Source organism: Cetorhinus maximus, chromosome 11, assembly GCF_964194155.1.
Source record: "Cetorhinus maximus chromosome 11, sCetMax3.hap1.1, whole genome shotgun sequence".
NCBI classification, from domain to species: domain Eukaryota; kingdom Metazoa; phylum Chordata; class Chondrichthyes; order Lamniformes; family Cetorhinidae; genus Cetorhinus; species Cetorhinus maximus.
Genome location: NC_135889.1, coordinates 36,583,524 through 36,607,419, shown reverse-complemented (window position 1 = coordinate 36,607,419; position 23,896 = coordinate 36,583,524). Strand labels below are relative to the sequence as shown.

The window sequence follows — 23,896 nt, the reverse complement described above, 5'->3', positions numbered from 1 at the left end:
GGACATGGATGGAGCTGAGGGACTAGCTGGCTGAGGGTGTTGGTCACTTGGCAGAGCTCCCTGTGAACCAAAGTAGAGATAATTAGTGCATGGCAGCAGAGTCAAAAACAGTTTCGCTGAGAGAGGGATGATCTGTTGCAGGATCCTCAGGCAAGTGTTTGTCGCCGACCTCACTGTCGCCACAGGCAGTGTCCACATCCTCACCAGTCAGTGTGATGGCCACTCCTCAAAGTGAGTGAGGAGCCTAATGTGAGCCACTCCACCCCTGGTCTGGAGCCTCTCCCTGCTGTTGTGAGCCAGCTTCTCCTGCATGGAAACGGGTGGAGAGAGTGTGAGCAGGATGCATGGTACTGCATGGAATGTTTGCGTTGAGTGGATCCTTGGACGGGGTGAGGACGTGAGCTCCAGAAGGTGTGAGCCTGCTGGAGATGTGAGGGTGTGTGTGAGAGTTAGTGGTGTTGTCCCTTGAGGTGTGAGACCCCCGTGGATGTGTGATGGGCTTGAGAGTGTGTGAGTTGAGAGTGATGAGGAGGTTGACTTGCCCTGGTGGAACGGATGAGACCATTCATCCTCTTCCTGCACTGGATGGCTGACCTCCTCTGTGCTCCGTTGCTGCTGCCACTGCCTCCCAGGCCGGATTGGTGACTCTGATGGACCTTCTGTGGCCAGAGCCGGGGTAGAGCACATTCCACTGTGTCTAACAAGCACCCCAGAGAGGCATCACTAACTTTAGGGGCTGCTGTCACCTTTCGGGATCATCTATCGCCTGGAACAGTCTTGGTCTGTGAACATGAAGTAGGCTGCGCTCTGGTGTGCTTTAAATATGGCGCCCAGAGTGAGGAAATGCTGTGGTCACAGCGTGGCGGGCAAATCCGAGCCCACCTGCCAGCGATCCGGCGTGTTTCCCGTGAATGCATCATTAGTGAGGGGGGACACACCGAGGAGGGGATGATATAGCACAAAAACCCGCCTTTGCGGCCGGTGGTTAAAATGTCTTATTTCATGCCCGCAACCGCACTTAGTACAAATCTGGGACAATTCTGCCATTAATATTGTCATTTCATTCATTTATAGTCCGAACTCCCACACTTCATTCAGACTGCAGCTTTTGTCAAATACAAGGCACATCTCAGAAATGTAGCCATTAATACCTTATGTTTGGAGTTAGGAACACAGGAACAGGGGTAGGCCACTTGACTCCTTGACCTTGTTCTGCTATTCAAATAGACATTAGTTGATTTGTACCTCAGCTCCATTTACTGCCTTGGTTTTGTAAGCCTTAATATTGCTGAACAAAAATCCAGCAGTCTCATATTTAAAATTGCCAATAGGCCTAGCCTCAACAGGCTAGAAAACTAGCCTTCCACCATGCTTTGGTGAAGAAGTGCTTATTGATGTCTCCTTTGGATGGTGTTGCTCTAATTCTAAGGCCCTACACCCTTGCTCTTGTCTTGTCCACCAATGGAAATAGTTTTTCTCCTTCTACCCTATCAAATCCTTTAAACATCTTAAACATTTCAATTATATCACCTCTTTATCTTATTGTTGTTCTGCACCTTCTTCTTCATAGCTAACTGCCTTGGTGTCAGCTTGGCTCATTTACTGTAGCATGCTTGGTTTTGAGTCCCAAGGTTGTTAGTTAAAGCAAAACTGCAGGAATGTGTACATAATCTAGGCTGATGTTTGAATAGACTGGCTGAGTGGCTGCATTGGTACTGAGGGAATGCTGCATTGCCAGAGGCCTATGGATGTTAAATCAATGAAGCAAACAGAATGCTAGTGTATAGTATTGAATCAGAAAAGTGTAGGTCAGAAAAGATTGTGCTAAAACTGCAAGGTGCTCTAGGCAGGCTGTTGAGTTGGGCTGACAACGCAAAGTTACACATCTCCTTCAAGGTATACAAATGTAAGCTTTGGCTTTACAGCACCATTGAGCGACGGTCCCAAAAAAAGCAAGGGCTGAATCTGCTGGCTGACGTGCGCGTGGTGGACCCTACACCCCAGCGCTTAAAATGCTGCACGCCGACGTCAGCGCACGGCATCGTAATGTTTCGGTCAGCGGGCGCGCTATGCAGTGTGACGCGCGCCCGCCATTAATTAAAAGCCTTGTTAAGGCCATTAACTCTCCAATCGACCAGGATTTTGAGGAGCCCGTGCGAACTTCGGCTCGGCGCACGGGCCCAACGGGCAGGCGGGTAAGTGATTTTTTACAAACCTCATCCAGTGGTGGGATGAGGTTTGATATCGGATTTTAAACATTTAATAAAGGTTTTGTGTATTTCATTAACATGTCCCATCTCGTGTGACATTTTCACATGAGGGGGACATGGTAATGAATTTTTTATTGTTCGATTTTTAATATTTGACAGCCTTTCAGTGATCTCCCTGAGGCAGCACTTTGCCTCAGGGAGATGTGCACACTCTTGCCATTGGGGAATCCCACCCGCCTGCACAGGAAGCGCATAGCGCTTCCCATTGGGCAGCCCGCTGGGTGGGCCTTAATTGGCCCGCCCACGTAAAATGGCGGTAGGGCCCGTTTCGGCAGCAGCGATCGGCTGCCCGCCCACCGCTGCGTCGGTCGGGCCCACCCGCCCATCAAGGGCAAAATTCTGCCCCAAGTCTTCAGCTGAACATTTATTGCTTGATACTTTGTTGTTAAACCTGTTGAGCATTTTAAAGTTCATATTGTCGAGAGGGCTCCTGTTTGAAACAGAAGTGGGAGGGGAGTGGGAAAGGCAACTGCTGGCTAAACGAATACACGTCTAACTTGTGTCTTTCACTGTGCCAATTTCAATCAACCATAGAAATTGCTACAACAACCATAACCTCAATTTATATAGTGCCTTTAACATAGTAAAATGTCCCAAAGTGCTTCACAGAAGAAAAATGATTTTATTTTACTTCATTTTTGAATTTAAAAATGTTTTATGTTGTGGTCCAGTGGGCAATTGGTAGAATTATTACTCATTTTTGTAACTTTCAAACTGCAGTAATCCCCATTTTGCCCTTCCCTTTGTCACACCCAAGCTCAATTTCTCCAATACCCTTCAGATGGGTCTATCAATCCACCCTACCCAAACACCAATGCATGCAGCATTCTAAAACCTATATTTAAAAAAAAATGTTTACCCAACTGGTTGGAGTCTGGAATGAACTTCCTGTTCATGAACCTCCGCCACGGAGGCAGGTTCGATCGAGGCATTCAAAAGGGAATTATATTGCTACCTGAAAAGAGAGTATGTGCAAGGTTGCGGGGCTAAGACAGGGAAGTGGGATTAGGTAGAAAGCTTGTTTAGCGAGCCAGTGCAAACTCAATGAACTGAATAGCCTCTTTCTGCACTGTAAAGATTCTGTGATGTCCCATCCTGTCCTAAGTTGGGCTCACTAGGCAGTCTTAAACCAGTTCTAGACCAGTCAGACCACATTTAGAATATTGTGAGCAATTTTGGGCCCCGTATCTCAGGAAGGATGTGCTGGCCCTGGAGAGGGTCCAGAGGAGGTTCACGAGAACGATCCCAGGAATGAAAGGCTTAACATATGAGGAACGTTTGAGGACTGTGGGTCTATACTCGATGGAGTTTAGAAGGATGAGGGGGGGATCTGATTGAAACTTACAGAATACTGAAAGGCCTGGATAGAGTGGATGTGGGGAAGATATTTCCATTAGTGGGAGAGACTAGGACCCGAGGGCACAGCCTCAGAGTAAAGGGAAGACCTTTTAGGACAGAGATGAGGAGAAACTTCTTTAGCCAGAGAGTGCTGAATCTATGGAATTCATTGCCACAGAAGGCTGTGGAGGCCAGGTCATTGAGTGTATTTAAGACCAAGATAGATAGGTTCTTGATTGGTAAGGGGATCAAAAGTTATGGGGAGAAGGCAGGACAATGGGGTTGAAAAACTTATCAGCCAGGATTGAATGGTGGAGCAGACTCGATGGGCCGAATGGTCTAATTTCTGCTCCTATGTCTTATGGTCTCATGGTCCTATGTTGACATCTACTGGACTCTCCTCCGGTAGCTCATTTAATCCAGAATTTTCAGTGCCGCTTCCAAATCTTTCCATGGCTTTGCAAGGCAACTCCCTCTACAGTCTCCCCTATCCTTCCAAGTCTGGACTAATCCCTCCACCCCACCTCTGGTGACAGAACCTTTAGCATTGTGACGCTCTATACTGGACTTCACTTGTTTCTCTGCTTTGCTATATCTCTTGCCAACTTTAAATATTTCATTCAAACCTACCTCTTTGGTCCTTTGCTCACCTCCGCTAGTGTCTATAGCCAATCACTAAACCCTTTGTCATGTGGTACATCAAAGTTATCTTTGTTTTTGTTGCTGTTAACACAAGAAATGACATAAATGATTCTATGGCACACCATTTTAACTCCCAAACATTTGTCTCAGCAACATGATTCATGTCTGCGCCATTCCCAACTCACTTTTCTACAATTGCAATTCATACACAAGACTATTACAGACATGTTCTAAAAAGCACAGAAAACTTTTCTCAGTACTTCAGATGTTACTTTAAATGTCATAGATTATAGTTTGTGGAAAACTCCAATTACTGTAAATCTAATAAAAGCTTCTTGTTACCACAAGCTTCAGTTTAGAAAGAGCTAATTCATTTTGTAACTTATAATAGAAACCAGATACTCAGATACATGAGGCCCAGACTGGAAGGATGTGTGCATAGTGCATGTAGGAGCCTTATTCTTCTATTCTAGCGCCATATTAATATATAGTGTTAAACCTTAAACAGCATCCCCATGGGAATGCACAGCAATCTGCAGTTTATACTGTGTCACGCACAGTAGAAATTGATATCTATCATGGTCATTATTCTTGTTATCTAAAAGCTTTCCTCTATCAGTCTTTTTTCAAAAAGCACCTTACCCTCTTTCTCTAATTGGAACAAATAATTCCATCTTTTAGACTTTTTAAGAGGCTGGGTAAAGATTGGAATGGTGTGTAAAGTCTTCTTATGCTGTCTGGCTCACTCCTCCCTGAACTGTTTCTTTTTTATGTGTGCGTGGCATTCAGCCAGACATAGTGCCACACAAGAACCATCATCAAGAGCCATGATATTTATATGATGCTGCTTGGATGTAGAAACTAGTGATACAATAATGCCTTTTATTATGTCCACCGACCATGGACATATGGGCTCCAAAAGTTTCCTAACATGCAGTAATTTGTGGTTTTTTAATTATAAGCAGAAAATATTTACTAAGGAACTAGAAGGGAAAAAAAGCAGCACAAATATAATGGAGAGAATATTTTCTCAAACGTTGCTTAATTGTTTACCAAGAAAATGTAGCACAGAGAGAGAGAGAGAAAAAGAGAGAGAGAGAGAGACTTAAATGTCAAACATTACTTGACAAATTTAGATGTATTTATTGAATGTCTTTTATTTCAACAACAAAAGGGTCTAATGGCTTAACAATGCACATAACTTAAAAATAATTATCACTTTGTGATAATGCAGATAGAAGGTTGATTCACATGAAAAAGAACATTTACAATATGTTAATTTTATATTCACATTGTCAATAATACAAAAGCACAATTATTCTTCATTTCACCAAAGGCAGAAATTTGTGCTTTCTCAAGAGGCACTATGAAAGCAAGTTTATTTTTCCAAATAGATAATATATGACAGGTAATGAATAAATAGACATATATGCATTGTACTTTTCAAATCTGGCAAGACCACAGGCTAAAATGCCCATAGATTCACTTAACATCACTGCAGTCCTTGCAGTGTAATAAAACTGAATAGGCAAGACTTAGCGTTGACAATTTCCAGTACATATTTTGGTTAAAATGTTACAAAAAAAACTTCTTGTGTCCTTATTAATTGAACAGTTTGTACAAACTCAGCAGAAGTAATTGGTTTTGAGAAGTTTCTTGTCACAATAAACTACACAAAAAACAGCAGAATAGCTAATTATTGATTCTTTTTGCTACAGTGGCGGTTTTTTATGATCATGTCTGTTAAAGATAAAGATCTGTGTAAGAGCAGCTTCTTCTAATGTGCTAGTCTATCTCCATTAACATCTGTTCATCCCTGAATAAAGTTCATTTCTGCTTAGGATCAAGTCTCCTGTTGGCAATCCTGAGATAAATTAGCTAGGGTTTCACTCCATGTTAAAATGGCTAATTTTAAAAGTCTTCCTATTTGAATGTTACTATTTCTATTAGTTTCCTTAATAGGTGCCAAACCACGTCTGAAATGCTGCTAAGGGTATAAGACAATAAATCTGGGAGTCCTGCTTTATTTTTCTTCAGAGTTGCTGTTTGGCAGACAGTAACAGTAATAACCAGCATTAAAGAGCACAACTGACACTGGCAGCACCTTGTTCATGTTGACAGGGGGAAGAAAGGTATTAAAGGAAGACAAATGAGTATGTTTTCCTCTGTGCACAAAGAGATATTCTTTTACTAGACTGCCATTAGAAAACAGTGGCAATTTAATAAAAAGACTTATTAAAAGACTTAATATCTTTATCATTACACACAAGGCCCTGAAATTATGCTGTGGGTTATTAGCATACATGCACTTAAGGTGTTAATCTTAAATTCTTCTTTTTACTCTTAGCAGAAGTGTAAACCCATTTAATAACATTAGGAACAGCAGTAGACCATTCAGTCCCTCAGGCCTGCTCCGGGATTCAATTAGGTCATGGCTCATCCGCACCTCAACTCCTTTTTTCTCACCTTAATTTATTTTAGGATTTATATTTTAATACTTCCAATAAAGCAGCAGAAAGCTAGGGATTCCAGATTTAAAGAGATAAGCATTCAAATGCCAGCTTAATCTACTAATATCCAACAGCATAATTTTAAAGCTACAGAGAAAATGTTGTTGGTGTTGATGACTGTGGAAGAGACTGTAAATTCTTAGTGGCCTACTAATTTTCCAACTTCAAAATTGATTCATACAAGGCTGCATGCCAAGCTTATAGAGATATTATGTATTAGCCCAAATACAGGATAAAACATCTTGAGGCTAGTAGACCTCAGGTTTTATTATTGTGCAACCCTGAATATTGTTATGTTATTCACGCCCCTTTTTATTATTACTTTTCCTGCTCAACTAGTGTGGTTAGTTCAGTCCCTGTTGTAGAAAACCACTTTGTGATTGTGATTCCAGTATAAGATTATACGCTTACAACATCACCCGGCATGACTGAACTCCATACCTGCCTCTTTTGTTGGCATAAATCAAAATATTAATACTTAATACAAAATAAAAGATACGACTGACTGAACCACACAGCAGCAAAAATGCAAGTTTGTAAAATTGTGTGCGTTCTCAGAAGTATTTTTTGTTTGCTGATGTTCTGATTTTGTTTGTTTTTTTGGCAGTGTCTTTTTTGTGAAAAATACAAACCCCAAAATATTTTTACAGCCACCTGGCAGGCAGCCATATTCAAAAAATCAGGACAAACTTAGAAAATAAATAGGAATTTTAAAAGCAGAAAGTCACCACGCCCCAGAGCAGGCAGCTTATCAAAAGCCAAAACAACTCATCATAAAGTGGTTTGAGGACGCAACCTAATGAACCTTCATTTTACATTTCAGTGTACAGTCACAGAACTTTATAAAAACACCTTTGTCCCGAGTAAGTTCTGAGAAAATGTCCTTTTAAACTTGCCCACAATGTTTCTTTATTTAACTTTTAGTGCAGGATTGAGTTGTGAAGCAAACTCTGAAGTGAGTTTAATCTTTCCCAGTTTGTAAGACTCACAAAAGTCTGAACGAAGTCCATTCTGGTATTCTATGTCAAGGCAACATTAGATTAAACCTGCAAATTCAATACTGCTGTACTCCATACGTACTTAATGCATTACACAAAGCTGTACATAGAATTGACAATATTCTTTTATGTAGGTATGCATTAGCTGGTGTGTTTCACATTATTTCTGGTCTATCTCTGGAAGTTTGGCTTTGGTTTTGCTGAGGTTTTCCTCTCCAGCCTCCATGGTGTACATCTCAGAACCCTCCTCACTGTCATTCTCCTCGGGCTCTGTAAGCAGCTCTTCATCCTTATATTCCGCAACATCAACTATGGTTCCTAAGTGCTCTTTTAATTTGCCATGATGCTTAACATGATAACGCTGGTTCTGAAAAAATTTGATAATCGTGTGCTTGGGCAAATCCAGCTGGGCAGAAAGGGTCTGAATGGCCTCCTGGTCAGGATAGAGGCCCACGTCATGGATAAAACTCTGAAGGATGCCCAGCGCCTCCACGGAGATCTTAGTACGTGATCTGGGCTTTTTGGCACAGTTATCCTCAGCAGCTTGTTGCTGAGTGGCTTTGTCCTCTCTTGGGGGTGAACTGTCCTTCGCAGGCTGGGATTGTTGTCTTTGCACAGCCTAAATTATGGAAGAAACACAAAATTACTTTCTGACCCAATTCATGCTGTTAATTCTTTTTTGATAGGCACCTTGTTTTCTTCCTTTTAGTTGGATTTGCTTTATTTTAATTGTAAAACATTCTTCTAAAGTTTTGTTTACACTGTAGGGCATGCAATACTTCAGGATAGTAATAATATAATATGGACAAGGTCAGTTGCAAAAGACATATCAAAATTGATAGACTGGTTCATCTTTGGTGCTTCAGATATTTAATCAAGTTTGCTCAGACTGATGTCATGGCAGTGAAACTTATCCTTGGGTCTTAGCTAAGTTTAATTTCCTTTCAGAAGCTGTAATTATCTCTGTATTGCACCCTAATCTAATCCTCTGCCCCATCTCTGTCTACATGTTACTTAAGAGCAGCTCCATATGGTGTGGCCCATAGAATTGATTGTTCTTCCAAAAAATTCAGAATTAAGTTTGATTTATAAGCACATTTGTGACACATTTGCATGGTATTCCTTTTTCTTTCTTTGGCCTGTAGTTTCTCACCCACTGTCATACTGAAATATGACGGTGATGCCAGCATTACAATCTTGAGTTTCAACTTTACAATCTCAGTTTGAAGAATTGGATCTGATACATTTGGCATTGCCATGGCCAAAGGTGGAAATGAGTTATGTTGATCCGAAGCAGGAATATATAAATAGAACACAATCATCTCATTGGCTAAGACAGAAAAAGGTTTCGTACTGCCTTCTTTTTTCCCTGAAGGTATTGACTCATCGCTGTTTAAGCCCCTTGGGAATCTGCTGCCTGTGGCAGTGACCTTGCGTGAACGTTGCCAGTAAGTGTTGGTGGACAATAAGCGAACAAAGCTCAGCCCAACCCTCTTTTCAAAAACATGCACAAATGCTCACTTCCAGCAGGAGTCGCTGATAGCAATCAATATCAACTTGCATTTATAAAGCCCCTTTAAGGTAGTAAGATATCCCAAAGCACTTCAGAGTTGTGTTATCGAACAAAATTTGACACTGAGTCACTTAAGATATTAATACAGGTGACCATCTAGCACAGGGCGGAAATCAATTCCAGGGCCCTCCTTTAGGGAACCAAAAGCAGTTTTTTTTTAAATTAGTCTTCCATTTAAAGGCCATACCAGAGTATAGTGAGTAACTAGCAAAACAGGACTAAGTACAAAGATGCTTCTATCAGAATTACTGTCAAATGGATTTGAATATTCCTCGACAAGGTCAGTTTTGGTAAATTAACTGCTTTAGTCATGTCTTTGCTGGTGGGAAACCTGTGGGTTTTGATCAGCTTTTAGAAATGCTTTTGCCTCAGCTTTAATACCATCATGTATTAAACGAGGCAATGTCACTGGCCTCATAGTCCACACGCCCTGGTTAATGTTCTGGGGGCACAGGTTCAAATCTCACCACAGCAGCTGGTGGAATTTAAATTTGATTAATAAATCTGGAATTGAAAGCTAGTCTCAGTAATGGTGATCATAAAGCTATCATCGATCGTGGCAAAGACCCACCTGGTTCATTGGTGCCCTTTAAGCGAAGGGAATCTGCCCTCCTTACCAGGTCGTGCCTACTTGCGACACATTGCAGCAATGTGGTTGACTCTTAACTTCCCTCTGAAATGTTCAGTCAAGGGCAATTAGGGATGGGCATCAAATGCTGGCCTTTCCAGTGATGTCCACATCCCATGAAAGAATAAAGGATGTTGTACACAAGCTAAGTGAGAGGTCAGGTTCTTCTGGCTGGGCAAATGGTGCCCTTTATGAAACTAGAGATGTGGGAAGGTGACAAGTTGTCCTCCAGCTTTGCCTTCCTTTGTGTGCTGAAGTAGCTACAATATTGTTTATTCAGCATTCAACAGTAACATTGGCAGAAAGGCTGACTCATCATATGGTGGCTAATAGCTGGTAAGTTGTACTCATGTGTGACCCATCATCAGGTGTGAGGCACTTTAATCGAGATCTTCAATACAAGTCTCAGTGATGAAAGCTTGGTCAAAGGAGTAGGTTTTAAGGAGCGTCATAAGAGAGGAGAGGGAGGAAGAGATGCAATGAGGTTTAGGGAGGGAAGGCCAGAGCTGAGGGTTTAAGAGGACCAAAGACATAGCCTCCAATTGTGGAGTGATTAAAATCGGGGATGCATGAGAGGCCAGAATTGGAAAAGCGCAGAGATCTCAAAGGGGTGTGGAACAGAAGGAGGTGACAGACAAGGTGCAAGACTTTACACCCATTCCACTCAATGTTTGTGCAAAAGTCCATCCCAGCTACAACTAGATAACGGCCATTGTGATGAATACTACGAGAGAAAATAAAATCTTTGTTTTTGTAACTTATGCCTCTGTTTATAAAGCCCAGGATTCCATATGCTTTACCCAATCTGCCCTGCCACTTTCAATGATTTGTGCACACATACCCCCAGGTTCCTCTGCTCCTGCACCCCTTTCAAATTGTACCCTTTATTTTATATCATCCCTCCCCGTTCTTCCTGCCAACACTTCACATTTTTCTGCATTAAATTTCTCCTGCCATGCCCAGGATTTTGCAGCCCGGTCGTGGCAGGACCCGCTGTGGGAGATCCGACGACCCAGCCAAAAGTCCATTGACTTTTGGTGGGAGTGGATGATCCCGGCGGTGGGCGGGGCCAGAAAACTGTACCCCATGTGTCCGCCCATCCTTCCTGAAGTTTATCATTATCCCCCTTAGAGTTCACAATACTTCCTCAAGTTTTATGTCATCTGCAAATTTTGAGACAGTACCTGTACACCCAAGTCTATATCCTTTCTATAGGTCAAGAAAAGCAGTAGTCCCAGTACTAACCTTGGGGAACCACACTTGTCCCTCCCTACAGTCTGACATACAACTGTTCACCACGTCCTCTGTTTCCTGTCATTTAGCCAGCTTTGTATTCATGCTGCCCCAGTCCCTTTTATTCCACACCTCCTTTGCTGACAATCCTGTTCTAAGACACTTCATCAAATGCCTTTTGGAAGTTCATATAGACAGCATCAACCACATTACCCTCATCAACCCTATTTGTTGCCTCATCAGAAAACTGAATCAAATTGAACATGATTTGCCTTTAACAAATCCGCACAGGTTTTCCTTAATTAATCCACAGTTGTCCAAGTGACTGCTAACTTTGCCCCAGATTATAATTTCTAAACGCCTTCCCGCCACCATGGTTAAACTGACTGGCCTGTAACTTCTGAGTTTATCCTCACATCCTTTTTTGAACAACATCTGCTCGGTACCATTTTCAACTCCTCAGATATTGAAGCAGTTTGTGTCCACATGTGGCAAGACTTGGACAATATTAAGGCTTGGGCTGATAAGTAGCAAGTAACAGGTGTCAGGCAATGACCATCTCCAACAATAAAGAATCTAGCCATCTCTTCTTGATGTTCAATGGCATTACCATCACTGAATCCCCTACTATCAACATCCTGGGGGATAGCATTGACCAGAAACTGAACTGGACCAGCCATATAAATACTGTGGTTAAGAGTAGGTCAGAGGTTGGGAATTCTGTGGTGAGTAACTCACCATCTGACTCCTCAAAGCCTGTCCACGATCTACAAAGTGCAAGTCAGGGGTGTGATGGAATACTTCCCACTCGCCTGGATGAGTGCAGCTCCCACAACACTCAAGAAGCTTGACACCATCCAGGACAAAGCAGCTCATTTGTTCGGCACCCCATCCACCACCTTAAACATTAATTCCCTCCACCACCGACGCACAGTGGCAGCAGTGTGTACCATCTACAAGAGGCACTGCAGCAACTCACCAAGGCTCCTTAGGCAGCACCTTCCAAACCCACGACCTCTACCACCCAGAAGGACAAGGGCAGCAGATATGTGGGAACATGACCAACTGCAAATTCCCCTTCAAGCCACTCACCATCTTGACTTGGAAATATATCGCCGTTCCTTCACTGTTGTTGGGTCAAACCCCTGGAGCTCCCTCCCTAACAGCACTGTGGGTGTACCTACACCACATAGGCTGTAGTGGTTCAAGAAGGCAGCTAACCACCACCTTCTCAAGGGCAATTAGGGAGGGGCAATAAATGCTGGCCTTGCTGACGACGCCCACATCCCATGAACAAAAACAAAAATAAACATAAAATTATTTTTTGCACCATTTTCCTGTTGTACCCATTTTTGCCTGCTGTCTGGCAAGTGGCCTTCTCATTTGTAATGAATGCTAAGACAAGAGTTAAAGATCAGCAATGGGTGTCTGTGACAGGGAAGCGTTATAGATTGTAGAACTGCTTTCTGTAGGGGGATGGGGAGCCAAGTGGGTTTAGAATATGGCTGACAGATGGGTTCACTGCTTTACTTTAACTAAACCTTGCCAGAATCAGACCATCTCAGGCACATGGGCAGCAATATGCACTGGTCTTGGTGTAATTACCAGATTGCATTCCTCTTCCTCTTCCTGTTCCTCCTGTTGCTCCTCCTCCTCTTCAGCACCTGATTCTTCCTGCGGCTCCAGCCCTCATTGTGCTATGTTATGCAGAGTGCAGCACACCACTACCATTCTCGACGCCAGGCACCAACAGTTAAAGTTGCTGACGTGAGTCAGCGACTTAGACTCAAGGCTGTCTCAAGTCATTTTTGTGTTTTGGCTTGTGTCTTGACTTGACTTGGACATAATTGACTTACCAACTTTCCTCAGTTTAAAAAGAAGGCATCTTTTTTAATCCCAGCACAATACAGTCAATTAATGCTTGGGTGCAAACCATGGGGCAGAATCTTCTGCCTGTCGGGCGGGCTAGTCGGGCGTGGAGCCAATCACCACCCATCAGCTGCGTGCCACCATTTTACGTGGGTGGGCCAATTAAGACCCGTCCAGCGTGACGCATGTCCGGTAGCGCTGAGCACTCCCTGTGCGGCCGGTGGGGTCGGGGGTCGGGGGGGGGGGGGAGGTGGTGGTGAGGCTGAGTCGAGAAATCTCCCGGAGGCAGGGAGCTGCCTCAGGGAGATTAAATTTAGTTTTAAAGTTTGAAAAAAAGGAAGATTAAAATTATTCAGACATGTCACCTCATGTCACAAGAGCTGGGACATGTTTATGAATTGTCAAAAAAAAATTTATTTAGTTAATAAAACCTTCATGAAACCTCATCCCGCCCATGGATGAGGTTCCATGAAAAACACGAAGGCCGGCCGCTTGGGCTCTTCGCCTGCCCGCCAACCTTAAGGTTGGACGGGCAGCATTGAGAATTAGCTTAATTAGTTTATTAATGGCCTTAACAGGCCTTTGACAGTTCGGCGGGCGCGCAGCCGACTCTAGTGCACACCCTTCGACCTGAAGATCTGAATGACACGCGGTGATGTCGAGACGCACACCCGATGTCACCGCGTGTCATTTTACGCATTGGCGTGTGGGGGACATCAAAATTCTCCCCATGATGTTTGTAATCCAGCACAGGTTTTGTTCTCCTTCTGTCTGATCCCATCCATTGTCACACTGATTGGCTGCTTCGGAGACTGGACTGCCAAATTCACAGCAATGAATGGCCGAGCAGCTTGTCAATCAAGGACGGTCTCATTGCCAGATTTCCCATTCCCTCCTTTCTCACTGACCTCGGTATGAGGTGTGGTCTGTTTGTGGTGTCAGTGAAATACCCGGAGGTAGAGGAAACAATTCCATCTCAGGAGTTGAATAAAGGGCTTTGGCCCACTTCCCAACAGGACTTGCTGCCTTTCCCGAAGCCCACACACAAAAGCTTTCCATGGCCACCCCAACCTGACACTTCCAGGGCCACTCCCCAGCCCTTCCACGGGTGGAGAGGGTCGGGGACAGGAGGGACGGAGAGGGGCGGGGACCCGCGGGGACAGAAAGGGGCGGGGACGGAAAGGGACGGAGATGGAGAGGGACGGGGACAGGGGGGACTGGGGGACAGGGGGGATCGGGGGGGGGGGGGGGGGGGGAGAGGGGCGGGGACCCGGGGGGACAGAAAGGGGCAGGGACGGAAAGGGGCGGGGACGGGGGGAATGGAGAGGTATGGGGGGGAAGGAGAGGGAAGGGGGTGGAGGAGAGGACAGGGGTGCGGAGAGGGATGGGAGGTGTGAGGGAGAGGGACTGTGGGGGTAGAGATGGACTCTGAGGGCCAATGACAATGTTTGCCTACCTGGTCCACTTGTCAGGGGTTCACCTTCCAGCTTGTTGCAAATGTCCATGACCACCTGAGTAACACCCTGGGCCTTCTGAGGCACTGGTGTTTGGACATGTCCAGGAAGCTGAGCCTCTGCTTGTACACTTTATGTTGAGGCTATCGCTGCCTGCGAGTTGCACCTCTCTTTTCATCCCCTCTTTCCTGGGCAATGGCAGGTGGTTGAGAAGACGGCTGCTGCTACTGTTCATCTTATTCCTCATCTGAGGTCCAAGGTAAAGCTACATGAGCAGTAGCCATACTGAATTGATTTGGTCAAATGGAAGTTGTAGGCCAAATGCACTAAACTCCAAAGTAATACCGATGACCTCCTAAGTAATGAAGCCACATTCTCAGAACAAGTCCTGTGAAAAAAATCCTTTCACTGAGGCAAGGAAGGCATGTGGTCCAAGCCCGTGCAGGGCTTTTTGCCTGCCATTTCTTCAACCCCCACCATCCCACCCCTCAATTGCCACTGTCCTCTCGCCTTGTTTTCACTGGCAAGTTCCAGGAAGTCCAGGAAGCTCATGTACTCAGAGTTAAAACCCTAGGTAAAATAGCTGTTAAATGCCTCTTAACATATTTAAATTGGTAACTTGCCTTTCCTGAAGGGGTTTCATGCATACAGCCCAACGCAGTTAAAAACAGAATGCAATGGGTTCCAGCCAGTTTCCGGCCTGCTGTCAATTTCAGCCTATTTAACCATTCATAAATCCACACTCTCTTATTGGTTAACATTTCCCCCCCATATGTAGACACCACCTGGTGTAATATTGAGCTGTACAGAGAAACTTCCATATTTGATCCCTAGAATAACTTAGCTGAGCTGTGGAAGGACATATTTAATTGTTCTCCTCACCACTGCACAATGGAGTGGAAAATCAGCTAAAGTTCTCAGTTGTAATCATATACATACTCCCAATTGAATATATAAATGTTAGTTGTGAACAACATTGAGCGTGACAGCGACGTTCTCAATCTAAACAGTCTAAAGACTGAGCACTTTAGCAAAGTACCCACAGGAGAACAAGACCCACCAGTCAGGACTTCAGGAGAAAATTACACAACAACAGACAGTCCCTTCATGTCCTTCATCAAAATAATGTGCTGGGATCTTTCCCATCCACCTGATAGGGCAGACAGAGCTTCCATTTAATATCTCAAGAATACAATCATGTGTTGCCTAATATAATTGATCCAAACAAGTGCAAATTATACTGCGCAACTAGACAGAACATCTTTGAGCTGCAGATCATAAAGAAAGAACTTCCATTTATATAGTGTTCTTCATGATCTTGGGACGTCCCAAAGCGCTTCAAAGACAATTAAGTATTTTTGAAGTATAGTCACTGTTGCAATGTAAGACAACGGGCAGAATTTTCCGTTCGGTGTGCGGGGGCAGACCCCGCACGCCAATGCGTAACATGACCCGCGGTAATGTCAAGTGTGTGTCCCAACGTCATCGCGCGTCATGCTGATCTTCCGTTCGGCGGGCACGCAGCCGACTCCGCTGCATGACCGCCAAACTGTCAGAGGGCTGTTAAGGCCGTTAATGAAGTAATTAAAGCAAATATCAGGGCTGCCTGTCCAACCTTAAGGTTGGTGGGCAGGCGAAGAGCCCAGGCGGCCTTCGCATTTTTAATGATGCTTCATCCATGGACGGGATGAGATTTCATGAAGGGTTTATTAATTAAATAAAAACATTTATGAAAATTCATTGAAATGTTCCAGCTCATGTGAGCTGTCACATGAGGGGACATGTCTGACTAATTTTATTTTTTAATTTTTTCCATCTTTAACACTGAACTTCATCTCCCTGAGGCAGATTGCTGTGCTCTTTTGCGTGCATGCACGAAAGAGCGCAGTCCCCGACTCCCCCTCCTCCCCCTGCCCACATGGGTAGCGCTGAGCGCTACCGGGCGTGTGTCACACTGGACAGGCCTTAATTGGCCCACCCATGTAAAATGGCGGCACACAGCCAATCGCAGATGGAAATCAGCTCAGCGCCCACCCACGCCAGTTCCTGACCGGCCCGCCCAAAGGGGAGAAATTTCTCCCCAATGTGTCAGCAATACAGAATACAATTCTAAAAAGGGTCCAAAGCAGAAGGACCTGAAATCATTGATGGTGACTGGGCAGCATAAGAAAGTGGTTAATAGGGCATATGGGACCCTTACTTTTATAAATAGAGGCATGTAATGCAAAAGCAAAGAAGCTACGATGAACCTTTATAAATCTCTGGTTTGGTTTCAACTGGAGCATTGCGTCCAATTCTGGGCACCACTTTAGGAAGGAGGTGAAGGCTTTAGAGGGGGTGCAGAAAAGATTTGAGAGAATAGTTCCAGAGATATGAGATATCAGTTATGTGGATAGACTAGAGAAGTTGTGCTCATTCTCCTTCGGGAAGAGAAAGTTGACAGGAGGTTTGATAGAGGCGTTCAAAACCATAATGAGTATGGACAGAATAGTTAGGGAGAAACTATTCCCATTGACAGAAGGGTCAAAAACCGGTGTGGTTTCTATGAGAACATTACACAAATCAGTCGATGCCTTCACGGGAACCCTACATTCAGGAGAATGTAGCCTACAGGAGAAGCATACACAACAACAAAAAAGACTTGCTTTTATATAGCTCCTTTTATGACCTCAGGACTTCTTAATGCACTTCACAGCTAATATGTTACTTTTATGTGTAGTCAAGTGGATGATCAGCCATGGTCGCATTGAATGGCAGAGCAGGCTTGATGGGCTGAATGGCCTGCTCCGGCTTCTTTATTCCTATGTCACTGTTGAAATTTGGAAGTGCAGCCAATTTGCACTAAGCAAGATCACAGCAAGATAACTGGCCAAATAACCTGTTCATCTGCTTTTTAGTGTTTTGGTTGAAGGATAAATGTTGGCCAGCATAATGGGACAAATATTCTGCTCTTCTCCAGGAAACAGAAGACTGAGAAGTGATCTGATGGAAGTTCTCAAAATTTTGAAGGGATTCAATAGAGTAGACATAGAGAAGATGTTTCCACTTTTGGGGGAGTGCAAAACCAGAGGCCCCTAAATATAAGATAATCATTTGCTCAGAGTTGTGAAAATGTGGAATTCGCTACCATATGAATGGTTGAGGTGAATAGCACAGATGTATTTAAGGAGACACTAGGTAAGCCCATGAGGAAGAAAAGAATAAAAGAATGTGTTGATAGGCTGAGATGTGTGGAGCATTTACATTGGAAGAGAACAGTTGGGCGGTATGGTCTGTTGCTGTGCTGAAAATTTTATCTAATTCTCCATTTGTCTGAAGAAATCTTTTACATCTACCTAAGAGAAAAGATAAGGCCTTGGTATAGGGCTTTCAACTGTGTAGCACTCACCAAATGGCACCGAAGTACAACAACTGTCTGTGCCAACTATACAAAACAGAAGTTACCCTCAGGAGAATCATACCAAAGACCAAGCCAGTGCCATATCCCAGAATCATATACAACAACAGGCAAGGCTCTCTGAAAACCATGACCAAATCAGACTTTTGTATACCATACCCAGACAAAGTCAAGCCCTTCAACAGAACCATATCTGAGCAAGAGATGGCACCGTTCAGAGAACTGTAACACAGCAAGAGCCAGGTGGTAAGATTTGTTTTAAACAAGTTGTACTTTTTGTCAAGATTGATGACAAAATGTATAGTATCTTTTGGATTTTCAAAGAGTAATTGTCAATTCCCACTTTCTGCCACTCTTGACTTCAACGCCAGGACTAATGCTCACAGACTTCCATGCTCAATACACATGCACTGTAAAACGCAAGATAGGCCTCAATCACTTAAGAACAAATGGTTGAGATTTAATAGCATTTTATAATGTTAAATTGTGTTTTGGATGTTTAGTTTTATGTTCAGTTCTTTGGGTGCTATCAGCTGAGCTGTGAATATTGAACAGGTCTGTGGTGTACGATTCTCTATTATATGTTCTATTCAATGTGGCCAAAACTAGCAAGCTACATCTATCATGTGCACCACAGAGGACACCCATGTGCTGTTGATGCATTTTTCTCAGTCTTATCCCGTTCTGCCTGTCTGTCTTTCCCCATTTCTTTATTTCTTTTTTTTTTAATTCACACCCATGTAGTTATGGAATTTGCAACTATTGAAAGAGAGTAGGAGGTGATGATGGAGGCAGAGCTATTCCAGTGTTTGTTGTTGAGGCAGCACTCAAAAACTCAGGAAGCAATAGTTGAGAGTTTTCACCATTGCTTCCTATGGGGGATAGCTGTTCTCTCTTGTTTTCTCTCGCTTACCATTCAGCAACTGACAGAACATACACGGGAACCTCAGGTAAAAAGGGGAAAGGAGAGAGATTACGATGTCTTGCATGAGCCATCCGCCCAAGTCAAGGCATTTGTTTGGCCTTTGTTTCGGGATTATAGTTGAATTCAAATAAAAGCTAAAGGAGTTTTCTTTAAGGTGCTGCACTTTAAAATACATAAGGGCTTCGTAATCTACACTTACGATTGCAGCCAAATTTGCTGGAAGTTTTCCAATGAAACATGGCTTTTCTCAATCCCAGTGGTGACAGTAATGAAGCAAACAACTTAAAAGAGACAAAGGGACGTCTGCTACATCTTCAAGTAATCAACAAAATAAAGTGGGTGTTGGCAAATTAATAGAATAGCTCGTATTTAAAACTTTAGGAATCATCGCAAGATTAGATTTATCCAAATTATAGAGAAAAGGTGTTTTATAATTGAAGACAAAGAATTCGTTCCTGATGCAGACTGTGTGCATATGTTTTTGTTTCTTAAGCACAACTGCTACATTCAGGGTGATATTCTCTGTGCATTTTATTAGTACTTAAGTCATGGGTGTGGTAATAATTAAGAAATTATTTATAAAGTATGGGAGACATCAAGGCAAATGATGGGTTGAAGACCCAGCAGCAGACATCAGATGCTAAATCCATTTGGTAAAAATGAAATGCAACTCTATAAATAATGTTTCAGGAGTTCACTGATTAAAAAAGATAAGAGAGAAAACAAAGAAGATAAAGGGGATAATGTTCTAAACACCACAATTAAAAGCAGCTGGGAGCCATGTGTGAAATGTAGCAGTACGTGCCTGCAGGGAAGGAAGTAAGATATTGAATGATTACGTTCAGGAAAGTTGTAATATGTACTGGTGTTATGATAGTGATCTGGATTACTTTTCATGGAAATTCATGGAATTTTATATACGAAATAAGGAAAGATCAGGGGTTGGCTTCCATTTTGATTTGCAGGTGGGACACTTCAGTCTGAGATGGTGATTTCAAAATGCTGAACTTTGAGTTCTAAATTAGATTCAGGTGATATCTTACTTTAAACTTGGAAGGGGGAAGAATCTCAAAACACTTTCAATATGACTCCCCTATAACACAACCTCATGTGTTCCTTGCCACATGTGTGGTCTGGTCGGTAGTGGTGGTTTATGATTGGTACAATTTGACTTTTACCAGTCACATGACTTAAACCACTTGACATTCATTTGTGGCTCAATTAGAATCTAAAAGACCCAATTGTGTTTAATTTGTTTTAATGAATCTCGTGTAAATGGAATATATTTCAACATGGGATAGTTTCTGAATTAAGCCAATGCCGTCATAATCCTGGTTAACTATGTTGCGATTGTCATTACTGGACCTGAGTCTTTTACATCAGCTGCATTTCATGTAGATGTAGGTAATGTTTAATATGTTTCTTAGTTTAGGCATTGGCAGAGAATTTGTTAAAGCAGGGCATGTATTTGCATGCCCTGTTAGATCAACCTTTTCCCTCACTCATCAGCTTGAAAAATATTTGCAGTGCCAGGGGTACAAGCTGAGAATGGCACCTGGGTTCTTGGTGAATGATGGGACCAACAGCCTATCTTCTTAACCAATGAGGTTTATGGGCTGAATTTGAGTCAATTCAGGTACAGAAAGAGAAATTGGATAACGAGAGAGAGGGAAGGAAGAGAAAGTAAAAGAAAAAAAATTAAAATATTTTAAATTTTTTAAATCTCCAACAAATTAATAGCTGTAGAAATGAGACTCCATGGTGTAAATTGTTTCTTTTCATAAATCTCATAATTTAAAAAAAGTAATTTGGCTATTAAATAATAACACTAACTTCCTGTGATGAGTTTCATTGGTGATTAAAGTGAAAATGCATCAATTTCTTGAACTTCACAGGAGGTTGATGGTGAGCTGCCATTTTTGAGAGACTAACAATAGAAAGGAGGAAGATGCCCAGCAACTTATGTTGATTCCCAATTCACAAAGTTTCTCTGCCTCACCGCAAGTTGCTAGGTGGTTTACACATTAAATGTAAACTCGCTGTTTTTTTTGGCAGAAAATTATGGCCCAATGTCTGTCTGTTTCCTATCTATTATCTAGTAAATGAAAATGAGTGAGAATATTTGATAATTAATATCGATGTGCTTTGTTCTGATCCCTCAAATTACTGAATTTTTACTGTGAACATCTGATAGAGACTGCTTACTACGGGTCAGATTGATTGACATCCTGATTTTAAGCTGCATTTGGAAGCTGTTTAGTTCTGTGGTTTGAGATGCAGACAATTTATAAAGCTTTGAAATACTATCTGATCTTTTACTCTGCAAATTAATGACTGGTGTACACGATCCAATGGACAATCATTAATTCAAACGTGAGTGTGTGCATGCTAAATCCTGGCAGCCTCCCAACGGATTCCCGGGAGGAACGGACTCTCGTTTATGGCCGCTCCTTAGCATACGGACAGAACCACCCCCACCCCTCGGCAGCAATGGCCACCCCCACAGCTACCGCACTGCCACTGGAAGGTGTCACCCCCTCCCAAAATTGCCGGGCCTGCCTACTTGGCCCTGGCTCATTGAAGGAAAGCTTATTTTGTCTTTGAGGGTACCTCAGCATATAGATGGCCTCTCCTTCGTCCTGCAGCCTCAGCAGTGGCTACCTCTAATGATGGTGTAGCTAAGGCTGCCAAGCTGCCAGCCTTCTCATTGGCTGGCAGCTCTGGTAGATGGGCCTCCCTCCTCAATTGAACAGCAGTTCCAGAAATGGCCTCTTAGTTGGCCACAGCCAGTAAAATGCTGCCCCAGGGTCCCGCCACCGCTGGCAGGGGATTGGCTGCTGCCTTCGGTCCTGGTAGCAGGACCTCTTCCCTGGTGATAAAATTCAGGCGTATGTGTGTGTGTGTGTATGTCTGTGTGTGTGTGTGTGTGTCCTTTTGCCTATCCATGTACATAAAGGCAGCTTTCCAACACGAACTTTTAATCTTCATTTTGTGCTAAGGGAATGTGGTAGCTCATCCCCACCCAGATATACACAACCGCTAGTTCAATGTTAATTAGAGTTATGTCTTGGCACGGGCGTGATTGCAATAAAAGACAAAGTGAATACATGGAGGATACATAATGAAAAGATGCTGGATACAGAGGCATTCCGCCAGCAACAGTTCCTGAATAACTATTAAACAAATTAGCTGGGTCTGACTTTGTCAGAGGTGTAGTGATCATAGAATGATACAGCACAGATGGAGATTTTGTGCTGTTAATCTTCATACTGAACTGATTATCGCCAATTTTCTATATGTATGAGAATTAATATATAGGAATAAATTATGAAGGAAATTTGGAGAAAATGTTATTTTCATTCATTTTGTTTTATTGTAGCCTGTGTGACTGAAAATGTGAACAATTTATTGATGTTACCCATGTCTTATGAGCAGCATCTTTCGAAAACTTTTTGCTACCAGGATTTTCAAGATAGTGGATAATTCAAGTTAGATTTGCAGATACAGCAAGAATAATTTAATAACTTTCTAAGGAATTACTTTTGTGCCTAACTGTGACATTTTGACAATCCAAATATTAATAAATATTATCTCTTAACCTGCCAGTTTTAAGGCCTTTTATCAGACTGAGGGATAAGTTCTTCACTTCATTCTCTGCCTGAACTTCCTGATCTTAAAACACGTTTCTGTTCATTATTTTCAGCACAGTGACTTTGGTATTTCCGGGGGCTGAGGGGGATGCTAGAAAAGTAGTCCTAGTCCCCGCACTTGAATAAATTATGCAAATGAGCAGCCACTGATTAACAAAAAATTTACTGCACGAGTGGTGTGAATTTAATCGTTGTGCCTGAGCTAGCAAAGAAAATGATCAGTGCCTTCATTTGCATGACATTCTAGATCTCACCATTGCACTATGTGGCCTTGTAGCATTGAAATATTTTGTTAATTTACAGCTGTGCTTTGCAGTGCGAGATCCTGCAGTTTTCGAGGAACAGAGCCATTGCATACGACATGGTTGCTTGCATCCATATGGGACAGAGACAGCAGGTACCACAGCTGTATCTCTACTACCAGATTACCTTGAATAGGATTGTCTGTATCTATATCTGCTTTCTGCACAATCCATTTATTCCTGTCCCAGCTGATGCATTTATTATTTTGAAATCATTTTATAATGTTTTGTTTTTACTATTTCATTTACTACGTTCCAGTTTTCATTTTAATTGCCATTTTCTTCTACCAAATACAAGATAGCTCACCTTCAAGCATCCTCCTTCAGCCGGGAGTGTGGGTGAACGGGTCATGGACTCTCTTATGACTGCTGATCCCAGTGCCACTCCATGCTCAGCCGATCGGATGTGGGCTTGCTGCAGGGCGAGACAGACAAAGTCAAGTTTTCCCCTTGGGGTGACATACCTGGCTCTTCATGAGGCAACCCACCAGGTGACCTGGCTGTGAACAAAACAAAACTCAGCCAAGTCAGCCGGGCAGAAGTGGGTCTCCCATCTAAAAGTGCACTCATTCAAAGTAAGACCTTGAGCTGGTACACCAGCAAGGCTTTCATCTTCCATAGCCTCAATGTGCTAACTGTGCTCTTTCACTGCATACAGAGAATGATAGGCTGACAATGTTTGTGATTTTCAAACATACAATGCATCTAATAAAAAAGATAAAACATAGCCTGGAGCCACCTAAAGTCACTGTCAGTGAGCAATAAGGTGATTCCCTGTAGGTTCATTTGATGATGAGTGGCAATGTCTGGTGAGACTTCCCACTCTGTCATCCACATTTTCTGCTGTTAAAGATACCTGTCCTGCCTCATCTGCTAATGCTACCCCTCCTAACTCACCTCTTGCTAAAGACACCCCTCTCACCTCAGCTCCTGCTAACAATACCTCTCCTGTCACATCTCCTGCTAAAGATACCCCTCCCATCACAATTCCTGATAAGGATACCCCTCCCATCACACTTCCTGATAAGGATACCCCTCCCATCACACCTCCTGCTAAAGGTATCTCCCATCAAACCCCTTTTCCAATCAGCAGGTTAGGGTACCCAA

At 43.0% G+C, this 23,896-nt stretch overlaps 1 protein-coding gene across 3 annotated transcripts in view; it reads right to left on the bottom strand.

The window, feature by feature from the left end:
* Positions 1 to 5,431: 5,431 nt before the first annotated feature.
* The window catches only part of satb2 (SATB homeobox 2), a 186,957-nt gene continuing 168,492 nt past the window's right edge, over positions 5,432 to 23,896 (bottom strand). For all 3 annotated transcript variants that reach the window (XM_078551815.1, XM_078551813.1, XM_078551814.1), the window contains 2 exons: positions 23,097 to 23,204; positions 5,432 to 8,377 (listed from right to left, as the gene is read on the bottom strand). In XM_078551815.1, the coding sequence (XP_078407941.1) occupies positions 7,919 to 8,377; positions 23,097 to 23,204 (567 nt within the window). In that variant the 3' untranslated portion in view covers positions 5,432 to 7,918. The remainder of the gene's footprint in view (positions 8,378 to 23,096; positions 23,205 to 23,896) is intronic.